The sequence below is a fragment of the Somniosus microcephalus genome, unplaced genomic scaffold, assembly GCF_052327205.1.
Source record: "Somniosus microcephalus isolate GS21.2 unplaced genomic scaffold, FLI_Smic_1.0 unresolved_chr7, whole genome shotgun sequence".
Classification (NCBI taxonomy): Eukaryota; Metazoa; Chordata; class Chondrichthyes; order Squaliformes; family Somniosidae; genus Somniosus; species Somniosus microcephalus.
The window spans coordinates 11,523,710-11,536,519 of record NW_028225185.1 but is presented as its reverse complement, the minus strand read 5'-3'; the positions used below and the strand labels follow the sequence as shown (position 1 = coordinate 11,536,519).

The following is a 12,810-nucleotide window of genomic DNA, read 5'->3' as shown; positions in this document are numbered from 1 at the left end:
CACTGTATAGCACTGGGGTACAATACTGGTGGGTACAGGCCTGTCACTGTATAACACTGGGGTACAGTACTGGTGGGTACAGGTCTGTCACTGTATAACACTGGGGTACAGTACTGGTGGCTACAGGTCTGTCACTAACACTGGGGTACAGTACTGGTGGGTACAGGTCTGTCACTGTATGACACTGGGGTACAGTACTGGTGGGTACAGGTCTGTCACTGTATAACACTGGGATACAGTACTGGTGGGTACAGGTCTGTCACTGTATAACACTGGGGTACAGTACTGGTGAGAACAGGTCTGTCAATATATAACACTGGGGTACAGTACTGGTGGGTACAGGCCTGTCACTGTATAACACTGGGGTACAGTACTGGTGGGTACAGGTCTGTCACTGTATAACACTGGGATACAGTACTGGTGGGTACAGGTCTGTCACTGTATAACACTGGGGTACAGTACTGGTGGGTAAAGGTCTGTCACTGTATAACACTGGGATACAGTACTGGTGGGTACAGGCCTGTCACTAACACTGGGGTACAGTACTGGTGAGAACAGGTCTGTCAATGTATAACACTGGGGTACAGTGCTGGTGGGTACAGGCCTGTCACTGTGTAACACTAGGGTACAGTACTGGTGGGTACAGGTCTGTCACTGTATAACACTGGGGTACAGTACTGGTGGGTACAGGCCTGTCACTGTATAACACTGGGGTACAGTACTGGTGGGCACAGGTATGTCACTGTATAACACTGGGGTACAGTACCGCTGGGTACCGGTCTGTCACTGTATAACACTGGGGTATAGTGCTGGTGGGTACAGGTCTGTCACTGTATAACACTAGGGTACAGTACTGGTGGGTACAGGCCTGTCACTGTATAACACTGGGGTACAGTACTGGTGGGTACAGGTCTGTCACTGTATAACATTGGGGTACAGTACTGGTGGGTACAGGTCTGTCACTGTATAACACTGGGGTACAGTACTGGTGGGTACAGGTCTGTCACTGTATAACACGGGTACAGTACTGGTGGGTACAGGTCTGTCACTGTATAAGACTGGGGTACAGTGCTGGTGAGAACAGGTCTGTCACTAACACTGGGGTACAGTACTGGTGGGTACAGGTCTGTCACTAACACTGGGGTACAGTACTGGTGGGTACAGGTCTGTCACTAACACTGGGGTACAGTACTGGTGGGTACAGGTCTGTCACTGTATGACACTGGGGTACTGTACTGGTGGGTACAGGTCTGTCACTGTATAACACGGGTACAGTACTGGTGGGTACAGGTCTGTCACTGTATAACACTGGGGTACAGTACTGGTGGGTACAGATCTGTCACTGTATAACACTGGGGTACAGTACTGGTGGTTACAGGTCTGTCACTGTATAACACTGGGGTACAGTACTGGTGGGTACAGGTCTGTCACTGTATAACACTGGGGTACAGTACTGGTGAGAACAGGTCTGTCACTGTATAACACTGGGGTACAGTACTGGTGGGTACAGGTCTGTCAATGTATAACACTAGGGTACAGTACTGGTGGGTACAGGTCTGTCACTGTATAACACTGGGGTACAGTACTGGTGGGTACAGGTCTGTCACTGTATAACACTGGGGTACAGTACTGGTGGGTACAGGTCTGTCACTGTATAACACTGGGGTACAGTACTGGTGAGAACAGGTCTGTCACTGTATAACACTGGGGTACAGTACTGGTGGGTACTGGTCTGTCACTGTATAACACTGGGGTACAGTACTGGTGGGTACAGGTCTGTCACTGTATAACACTGGGGTACAGTACTGGTGGGTACAGGTCTGTCACTATAACATTGGGGTACAGTACTGGTGAGAACAGGTCTGTCACTGTATAACACTGGTGATGGTGTGTGTAGGGGGCACGGGATAGTTCCCTGCAGTACTCGGATGTCATGATCTGGGCGGGAGATATTTCCAATGTCTGCGATTGGTGCGCTGCCTCTGAGCATGGTCTACCCCTCTCTCAGCGTGCAGTGGGCACTGTGGAAGAGCTCAGGGCATGAGGGGGGGTGCGGGAGAAAGGGAACCTCAATGAGATCAGATCCAAATCCTTCCGGTTGATCCTTGAATCCCTGAAATGCAGACGTACATTGGCCCTGTGCTCATCTCCATCAACCCCTTCAAACAGATGCCGTACTTCACTGATCGGGAGGTAGAACTGTACCAAGGGGCGGTAAGTCTCATTTTTAACCTTGAATATAATGGTTATTTTTTTACGAATGAGGGCAGAATGTTGCTATCCAGTTGTCTCCGGTGTCCTGGCCATAAGAACATAAGAATTAGGAGCAGGAGTCGGCCATTCGGCCCCTTGAGCCTGCTCCGCCATTCAATAAGATCATTGCTGATCATCGACCTCAACTCCACTTTCCCGCCCGATCCCCATATCCCTCGATTCCCCGAGAGTCCGAAAATCTCTCGATCGCAGCCTTGAATATACTCAACGACTGAGCCTCCACAGCCCTCTGGGGCAGAGAATTCCAAAGATTCACCGCCCTCTGAGTGAAGAAATTCCTCCTCATTTCAGCCCTAAATGGCCGACCTCTTATCCTGAGACTGAGTACTTCATTGGCTGTAAAGCGCTTTGGGACGTCCTGAGGTGCTGAAATGCGCTGGAGAAATGCAAGATTTTTTCTTTCTTTCCCTGGAGGCAGTACCTGAGCCAGACATGCACATCGTAGAATCATCGACCCTTACAGCACAGAAGGAGGCCATTCGGCCATCGTGCTGAGTCCCACCCCACCCCCCCCCCCGCTTTTTGTCCGTAACCCTGCGAGTTCCTCATCCTCAAGGACCCGTCCGACCCCCTTTTAAAATTATCGATGGACAGCTCTCTCTGAGTGAAAACATGTCTCCTCATCTCCCCTCGGCATCTTCTACCAATGATTTTCAATCTATGATCTTTGCTTACAGCTTATTGGATTTATTAGTGACTCTCTTATATTGACGGCCCCCAGTTCTGGTCTCCCCCACAAGTGGAAACATCTTCTCTACGTCTACCCAATCGAACCCCTTCATAATCTTCAAGACCTCGCTCAGGTCGCCCCCCTCAGCCTTCTCTCTTCTAGAGGAACGAGCCCCCAGCCTGTTCAATCTTTCCTGATGGGTATAATCGCTCAGTTCTGGTATCACCCTTGTAAATCTGTTATGCACCTTTTAAAAAAAATCATTTATGGGATGTGGGCGTCGCTGGCAATGCCATCCCTAATTGCCCCTTGAGAAGGTGGTGGTGAGCCGCCTTCTTGAACCGCTGCAGTCCGTGTGGTGAAGGTGCTCCCACAGTGCTGTTAGGGAGGGAGTTCCGGGATTTTGACCCAGCGACGATGAAGGAACGGCCCGATATATTTCCAAGTCGGGATGGTGTGTGTGACTCGGAGGGGAACTTGGGAGGTGGTGGTGTTCCCATGCGCCTGCTGCCCTTGTCCTTCTAGGTGGTGGAGGTCGTGGGTTTGGGAGGTGCTGCCGAAGAAGCCTTGGCGAGTTGCTGCAGTGCATCTTGTAGATGGTACACACTGCAGCCACGGTGCGCCGGTGGTGGAGGGAGTGAATGTTTAAGGTGGTGGACGGGGTGCTGATCAAGCGGGCTGCTTTGTCCTGGATGGTGTCGAGCTTCTTGAGTGTTGTTGGAGCTGCACTCATCCAGGCAAGTGGGGAGTATTCCATCACACTCCTGACTTGTGCCTTGTAGATGGTGGAAAGGCTTTGGGGAGTCAGGTGGTGAGACATTCACCACAGAATACCCAGCCTCTGACCTGCTCTTGTTGCCACAGTATTTATGTGGCTGGTCCAGTTAAGTTTCTGGTCAATGGTGACCCCCAGGATGTTGATGGTGGGGGATTCGGTGATGGTAATGCCGTTGAATGTCAAGGGGCGGTGGATAGACTCTCGCTAATTCCCTGAATTCTCCAGCGCTGCTAAATCCTGTTTGAAATATGGAGACCATTTCATTGGCTCTCACCATAGCAACTGGAGATAGACAATAAATGATCGCCTTGTCCATACCTTGGAAATAAGAATTTTCTTTTAACGCAGCGAGTTGTTGCGATCTGGAATGCGCTGCCTGAAAGGGCGGTGGAAGCAGATTCAATAGTGACTTTCAAAAGGGAATTGGATAAATACTTGAGAAATTCACAGGGCTGTGGGGAAAGGGCAAAGGGGAGTGGGACTAATTGGAGAGCTCTTTCAAAGAGCCGGCACAGGCACGATGGGCCAACTGGCCTCCTCCTGTGCTGTAAGATTCTGTAACTCAAAGGGCGTTAGTTAGTGATCAGGAGCAGGAACCCTGAATGGTTTTCCGCCCCCAGGCTAAGATGGGCACACAGACCGAGAACCTGGGCAGGCCATCATCTTTACTTTATTATGTTTATTTTGTCCGCCGTGGCTCGGTGGGCAGCACTCTCTCTCTCTCTCTCTCTCGCCTCTGAGTCAGAAGGTTATGGATTCGAGTCCCACTCCAGAGACTCGAGCCCATAATCCAGGCCGACACTCCCAGTGCGGTACTGAGGGAGCGCCGCACTGTCGGAGGGGCAGTACTGAGGGAGGGCCGCACTGTCGGAGGGGCAGTACTGAGGGAGCGCCACACTGTCGGAGGGGCAGTACTGAGGGAGCGCCGCACTGTCGGAGGGGCGATACTGAGGGAGCGCCGCACTGTCGGAGGGGCAGTACTGAGGGAGCGTCGCACTGTCGGAGGGGCGGTACTGAGGGAGCGCCGCACTGTCGGAGGGGCGGTACTGAGGGAGCGCCGCACTGTCGGAGGGGCAGTACTGAGGGAGCGCCGCACTGTCGGAGGGGCGGTACTGAGGGAGCGCCGCACTGTCGGAGGGGCGGTACTGAGGGAGAGCCGCACTGTCGGAGGGGCAGTACTGAGGGAGCGCCGCACTGTCGGAGGGGCGGTACTGAGGGAGCGCCGCACTGTCGGAGGGGCGGCACTGAGGGAGCGCCGCACTGTCGGAGGGGCGGTACTGAGGGAGCGCCGCACTGTCGGAGGGGCGGTACTGAGGGAGCGCCGCACTGTCGGAGGGGCAGTACTGAGGGAGCACCGCACTGTCTGGAGGTGCCGTCTTTCAGATGAGACGTTAAACCGAGGCCCCGTCTGCCCCCTCGGGTGGACGTAAAAGATCCCACAGCCACTATTGGAAGAAGAGCAGGGGGAGTTCTCCCCGGTGTCCTGGGGCCAATATTTATCCCTCAACCAACATCACTAAAAAACAGATGATCTGGTCATTATCACATTGCTGTTTGTGGGAGCTTGCTGTGCGCAAATTGGCTGCTGCGTTTTCCTACATTACAACAGTGACCACACTTCAAAAAAAAGTACTTCATTGGCTGTAAAGCGCTTTGGGACGTCCTGAGGTGGTGAAAGGCGCGGTCGAAATGCGAGACTTTCTTTTTGAAGGCTTGTAGCTTTTTGTTTCACTGGCTGGCTTCACCCTCGGATCTAATCAGCAGAAAGGATGTAACCTGGTCCCTGGTAAATATTTAACCAGTCCTGCCTTTTAATGCAGGGCCCTCCGCTTAAGTGGCTTCTGGGTTCGGCTGAGGATTGAGTCACTGGCTCGGGCCCAGTAATCAGGCCGGGCCAGTTAGATTTCAGCTCAGGAGGACCTGTAACTCGATCCCTTTGGTTTTTTTGATTGTTAAGGGGTTTGGCTTCTGTACAGGGCGGAGGCTGATAGTTCCTGATTAGACACCTTATCCTGATGCGGCCTGTCTCTCTAATTTCACAGCTCCACCTGGTGTTCAGTGGAGCAGACACCCTCCGAGCGGTGAAAGGGAACCCCTTTTATATTAATTCCTCCCCGGGCACTGCCATCGTAGAATCCGACCGCACAGGAGGAGGCCATTCGGCCCATCGTGCCTGTGCCGGCTCTTTGAAAGAGCTCTCCAATTAGTCCCACTTCCCCCCTGCTCTTTCCCCACAGCCCTGTGAATTTTTCCCCTTCCAGTATTTACCCAATTTCCCCTTTTGAAAGTTACTATTGAATCTGCTTCCACCGCCCTTTCAGGCAGCGCATTCCAGATCACAACAACTCGCTGCGTTAAAACATTCTCCTCATCTCCCCCTCTGGTTCTTTTGCCGATTATCTTAAATCTGTGTCCTCTGGTTACCGACCCTCCTGCCACTGGGAACAGTTTCTCCTAATTTACTCCATCAAAACCCCTTTGTGATTTTGAACGCCTCGATTAAATCTCCTCTTAACCTTCTCTGCTCTGAGGAGAACAATCCCAGCTTCTCCAGTCTCTCTCCACAATAACTGAAGTCCCTCATCCCTGGTACCATTCTGGTCAATCTCCCCTTAACCTTCTCTGCTCTAAGGAGAACAACCCCAGCTTCTCCAGTCTCTCTCCACAATAACTGAAGTCCCTCATCCCCCTGGGACCGTTCTGGTAAATCTCCTCCGCACCCTCTCCGAGGCTTTGACAATCCTCGCTGCCGAAAATAGGACGCACCCCGAACTAGTCGCTTCCCTCGTTCTCCTCCTCTTCCCCCGTTTACTCGATTTAATAAGGAACGAATGAACTTGCATTCCTGCAGCGCGTTTCACGACCCTTGAGATGTCCCAAAGTGTTACACAGCCACCCAAGTACCTTTCTCGAAGGGTCGTCGGGTCTTGTAATGTGCCGAGTCTTCGGGAGAGGAAAGGACGGGGAAGTTTGAGAGTCCCCGGGGGGTTAGTCCAAGGTGTGACTTTTGGGAGCGGGGGGGAGGGGTTTGTTGAAATGCGGGTGATGACGGCAACAACAACAACCTGCATTTATACAGCGCCTTTAACGTAGTAAAACGTCACTGGAGCGATTATCAGACAAAATTTGACACCGAGCCACATGAGGTATTCGGACAGGTGACCAAAATCTTGGTCGGTTTTAAGGAGCGTCTTAAATGAGGAGAGAGAGGCGGAGAGGTTTAGGGAGGGAATTCCAGAGCTCGGGGCCCTGGCGCGGTCGCCAGTGGTGGAGTGATGGAAATCAGGGGATGCGCGAGAGGCCAGAATTGGAGGAGCGCAGAGATCTCGGAGGGTTGTAGGGCTGGGGGAGGTTACAGAGACAGCGAGGCTGCATTCATTGGCCAACCCCATTCATTGACTTGACAACTGAGTGGCTCTGGGGGCCATTAAAAGTCAACCGGATAGCGTTTGGTAGGAGCCAGACCAGGTAGAGGAGGCAGATTCCTTTCCCTGGAGGACATTAGTTGGGTTTTGGCAGAGGGGGGTGAATTTTCTCGCGGCCCGTTCCCACTCTGCTGTGGTTTCTGCTGAGGTTAGGGTAATGCAGCGGGCGGAATCTTCCTCTCTTTTAAAAAAGAAAGTTCCCCTCCATCGTTTCCCTCCCACCCCAGGTGATTCTGCCAATCCATTTCACCACTTGCCGTGGTGGGTGTTTGAAGCTTCGCTCTCCCAGCCCGGCCGCCTGGTTTGTTGTTGTGTTTGGGCGAGGGTTCGGTAACGGGATGTGTGTTTGCGCCCACAGGCTCAGTATGAAAATCCACCTCACATCTACGCTCTGGCGGACAACATGTACCGTAACATGATCATCGATATGGAGAACCAGTGTGTCATCATCAGGTAAGATCGCTCTCTCCCCCGCTCACCCCCTCCCCCGCTCGCCTCCTCCACCGCTCGCCTCCTCCACCGCTCGCTCTCCCCCGCGCTCGCTCCTCCCCCTCTCGCGCTCCTCCCCCGCGCGCGCCCTCCCCCGCTCGCCCCCTCGCTCCTCGCACCTTCCCCCTCCCTCCTCCTCCCTCCCTCCCTCGCTCCTTCTCCCTCACTCCTCACTCCCTCGCTCCTTCTCCCTCCTCCTTCTCTCTCTTCCCTCCCTCGCTCCTCGCACCTTCCCCCTCCCTCCTCCTCCCTCCCTCCCTCACTCCTCACTCCCTCGCTCCTCCCGCCCTCGCTCCTCCTCCATCGCTCCTCCTCCCTCGCTCCTCCCTCCCTCCTCCCTCTCCCTCCTCCTTCTCCCTCCTCCTTCTCCCTCCTCCTTCTCCCTCGCTCCTTCTCCCCCCTCGCTCCTTCTCCCCCCTTTCGCTCCTCCCTCCCTCGCGCCCCCCTCCCTCGCGCCCCCTCCCTCGCCCCCTCCCTCGCGCCCCCCTCCCTCGCGCCCCCCTCCCTCGCGCCCCCCTCCCTCGCTGCTCCTTCCTCCTCGCTCCTCCCTCCCCCTCGCTCCTCCCTCCCTCGCTCCTCCCCATCCCTCTTCACCCCCCCTCCACTCCTCTCTCCTCCCCTCCTGCTCATACTTCCTACTTCTCCCCTCCCCCTCTCCTCCCATCCTTTCCGCCTCCCAAGCCCTCTACTCCTCCTTCCCCCCCTCCCTTTCTCGATTACGAGAGTTACAATTCAGGTTCTGAAGTGTTGAGCTCTGGCGGGTGTCTCTGGATCCCAGGGCTGCCCACAGGTTTCCTTCTCTGTACCTTTCCCTCGCCGGGAGTGAGCCATCCCGGAGGGTTGGGGGAGCTGCTGCATGAGGTAGCACTGGGGGCTGGGCCGGGTGTGAGTAGTGATGGGCCTAAAGTGGCCTGTTCTCCCCCTCCCATTCTTCACGAGCGCTGCGCGGGTCTCGTATAGAAACATAGAAGAATAGGAGCAGGAGTCGGCCATTCGGCCCCTCGAGCCTGCTCCGCCATTCAATCTGATCATGGCTGATCCTCTATCTCAATACCATATTCCCGCTCTCTCCCCATACCCCCCGATGCCTTTTGTGTCTAGAAATCTTTCCATCTCCTGCTTCAATATATTCAGTGACTCGGCCTCCACAGCCTTCTGTGGTAGAGAATTCCACAGGTTCACCACCCTCTGAGTGAAGAAATTTCTCCTCATCTCTGTCCTAAATGTCCTACCCCGTATCCTGAGACTGTGACCCCTCGTTCTAGACTCCCCAGCCAAGGGAAACATCCTCCCTGCATCCAGTCTGTCTAGCCCTGTCAGAATTTTATACGTTTCAATGAGATCCCCTCTCATTCTTCTAAACTCTAGTGAATACAGGCCTAGTCGACCCAATCTCTCCTCATACGACAATCCCCCCATCCCAGGAATCAGTCTGGTGAACCTTCGCTGCACTCCCTCTATGGCAAGTATATCCTTCCTTAGGTAAGGAGACCAAAACTGCACACAGTACTCCAGGTGTGGTCTCACCAAGGCCCTGTATAACTGTAGTAAGACATCCTTGCTCCTGTACTCAAATCCTCTTGCAATGAAGGCCAACATACCATTTACCTTCCTAACTGCTTGCTGCACCTGCATGTTTGCTTTCAGTGACTGGTGTACAAGGACACCCAGGTCCCTCTGTACATCATTTCCCAATCTATCACCATTTAAATAATACTCTGCCTTTCTGTTTTTCCTACCGAAGTGGATAACTTCACATTTATCCACGTTATACTGCATCAGCCATGTATTTGCCCACTCACTCAACTTGTCTAAATCACCTTGAAGCCTCTTTGCATCCTCCTCACAACTCACAATCCCACCTAGTTTCGTGTCATCAGCAAAATTGGAAATATTACATTTGGTTCCCTCATCCAAATCATTGATATATATTGTGAATAGCTGGGGCCCAAGCACTGATCCCTGCGGTACCCCACTAGTCACCGCCTGCCACCCCGAAAAAGACCCATTTATTCCTACTCTCTGTTTCCTGTCTGTTAAACAATTTTCAATCCATGCCAGTATATTACCCCCAATCCCAGGTGCTTTCATTTTACACACTAATCTCTTATGTGGGACTTTATCAAAGGCCTTCTGAAAGTCCAAATACACCACATCCACTGGTTCTCCCTTATCTATTGTACCAGTTACATCCTCAAAAAACTCCAGTAGGTTTGTCAAACACGATTTCCCTTTCATAAATCTATGTTGACTTTGTCTAATCCCGTTGATATTTTCTAAGTGTCCAGTTATCACATCCTTCATAATAGACTCTAGCATTTTCCCTACTACTGATGTTAGGCTAACCGGTCTGTAGTTCCCTGTTTTCTCTCTCCCCCCTTTTTTAAATAGTGGGGTTATATTTGCCACCCTCCAATCTGCAGGAACTGTTCCATAATCTATAGAATTTTGGAAGATGGCTGGGATGTAGATTATCAGGCCCTGGGGATTTATCAGCTTTCAGTCCCATTAATTTCTCCAGCACTCTCTTTTTTTACTAATTTCCTTTAATTACTCCTCCTCACTGGACTCTTGGGCCTAGAAATTCAGTAGCGCCCCAAAGCCAGCCTCGCCAGGGCGCTAAAAGTAGCGCCCCGGAAGCATTCGCGGCCGCCCGCCGGAAATTCAGTTGGAGCGCCCCAAAGGGAAGAGCAGCGCTACTGGAGGCGCCTTGCATCCCTCTTGGGGCGCTGCAGCTAAATATCATTGTGCAACGTGCTGTGGCACGTCGTGCTGCGGTACTGCGGGCCTTCCTCCCCTTCTTAAAGGGGAGGGGCCTTGTTCAGTGCGATTTGGGGCCCAGCTGGGCCCCCGAGGATCGCGAGTGCCGGCAAAAGAGCCCGGCACCGATGAGAAGTGCCGGGCTCTTGGAACGCAGTCGGCACTCCGGCAGGGGTTGGGGGGGTTTCAGGAGGTCGGGGACGGGAGCGCAGAGAGGTGCTGGCAGGCGGCCAACAACAAAGATGGCCGCCCCGCACCTCTCCTTTAATTAGCGCCTCTACCGCCGCAGGTAGGCCCCCCTGAACCGGTCGCACATAGCGTCCGGCGGTAAAGCAGGGGGCGCTTCCTAATATCGCGGCTGGGGCGTCAGCGGGGCGCTGCGCACACCGATGACGTCATCGGTAGCGGCGCAACGCTAACGGCTAGCGCCACCATTAGCGTCCCGCTGAATTTGGCGGGAGGCGTGGCCAGTGGCTTGCGACCCACTTAGCGCCCTCTTAAGGCGCTAACGAGTGGCGCAGCCACCTGAATTTCTAGGCCTTGGTTCACTAGCATTTCAGGGAAGTTATCTGTGTCCTCTTCCGTGAAGACAGAACCAAAGTATTTGTTTAATTGCTCTGCCATTTCCTTGTTCCCCATTATAAATTCTCCCGTTTCTGACTGTAAGGGACCTACATTTGACTTCACTAATCTTTTTCTTTTTACTTACATGTAGAAGCTTTTACAATCCGCTTTTATGTTCCTTGCAAGTTTACTCTCGCACTCTTTTTCCCCTCTTAATCAATCTCTTGGTCCTTTTTTGCTGAACTCTAAACTGCTCCCAATCCTCAGGCTTGCTACATTTTCTGGCAACTTTATATGGTTCCTCTTTGGATCTAATTCTGTCCTTAATTTCTTTTGTTAGTCGTGGTTGGGCCGCTTTTCCTCTTGTGTTTTTGCGCCAGAAAGGAATGTATAACTGTTGCAATTCATGCATTCGTTCCTTAAATGTTAGTCATTGCCTATCCACCGTCATGCCTTTTAATGCCTTAAAACATTCCTGGGCTGCCTCAGTGAGGGAACAGTTAAAGCCGAGTTGCCACACTGATGGTGGAGGACGAGCTGCTGGGCGGTGAGGTGCACGGGCTGCATTCCTGCTAACTGAGCAGAGGCGGCCTGTTCAAACAGGCTTCGGCAACTGTGCAGCAGGATTGGAACGAGCAATGGCCTGTCCTCCCAGACATTCCCTGACAACAGACTGTTCCTCTTCCCCGGAGCCCCGGCTAGACCGTTCCTCTTCCCCGGAGCCCCGGCTAGACCGCTCCTCTTCCCCGGAGCCCCGGCTAGACCGCTCCTCTTCCCCGGAGCCCCGGCTAGACCGCTCCCCTTCCCCGGAGCCCCGGCTAGACCGCTCCCCTACCCCGGAGCCCCGGCTAGACCGCTCCCCTTCCCCGGAGCCCCGGCTAGACCGCTCCTCTTCCCCGGAGCCCCGGCTAGACCGCTCCTCTTCCCCGGAGCCCCGGCTAGACCGCTCCTCTTCCCCGGAGCCCCGGCTAGACCGCTCCTCTTCCCCGGAGCCCCGGCTAGACCGCTCCTCTTCCCCGGAGCCCCGGCTAGACCGCTCCTCTTCCCCGGAGCCCCGTCTAGATGGTTTTGGTTATAAGGACAGAGGGAGTCATCTGGGAACTATGCAAAGCCTGCTTTGTAGGCCAAACACAAGTTCAAGAAGGCTGAGTGAGGTCTGCGACTGTTTTGGAAGCCTCGCTACATATTTTTTTAAAGGAACATTAATTCATTCTCGGGATGTGGGCGAGGCCGGCATTTATAGCCCATCCCCAAATTGCCCTTGAGAAGGTGGTGGTGAGCCGCCTTCTTGAACCGCTGCAGTCCGTGTGGTGAAGGTGCTCCCACAGTGCTGTTAGGGAGGGAGTTCCAGGATTTTGACCCAGTGACGATGAAGGAACGACGATATATTTCCAAGCCAGGATGGTGTGTGTGACTCGGAGGGGAACTTGGAGGTGGTGGTGTTCCCACGCGCCTGCTGCCCTTGTCCTTCTAGGTGGAAGAGGTCGCGGGTTTGGGAGGTGCTGCCGAAGAAGCCTTGGCGAGTTGCTGCAGTGTTTGCCGTTTAACTTTTTTTGGGTGTGACGGCGGAGCGGGGGCAGGGAAGAGAAAGAAAATAAAATGCTGAACCTCTTGCTATTATCTCTGATTTGCAGATATGGACCAGCGTCATGGTGACGCCAGGCCAGGCCTGTAGGCCCTGTGTACCCTGGTTACCTGACTCTGTGTCGCTAACCCTTTCCTGGCCTGTCTCCCATTTTCCCACGTTCCCATTTTGTACGAATTAATTTGATTGGTGGAGGATTACAGCAAAAAGATGGCCCGTGACTTTGGTGTTTGTGTGAGGATTTCTTCAAACCGCCTCCCCCAGG

The 12,810-nt window shown here is 53.5% G+C and overlaps 1 protein-coding gene across 1 annotated transcript in view; it reads left to right on the top strand.

The window, feature by feature from the left end:
* Window positions 1-12,810, top strand: part of LOC147086534 (unconventional myosin-Ie-like) — a 72,231-nt gene that overhangs the window by 23,297 nt on the left and 36,124 nt on the right. The window contains exons 3-4 of the mRNA XM_085978267.1: window positions 2,125-2,214; window positions 7,506-7,600. Of these exons, the coding sequence (XP_085834393.1) occupies window positions 2,125-2,214; window positions 7,506-7,600 (185 nt within the window). The remainder of the gene's footprint in view (window positions 1-2,124; window positions 2,215-7,505; window positions 7,601-12,810) is intronic.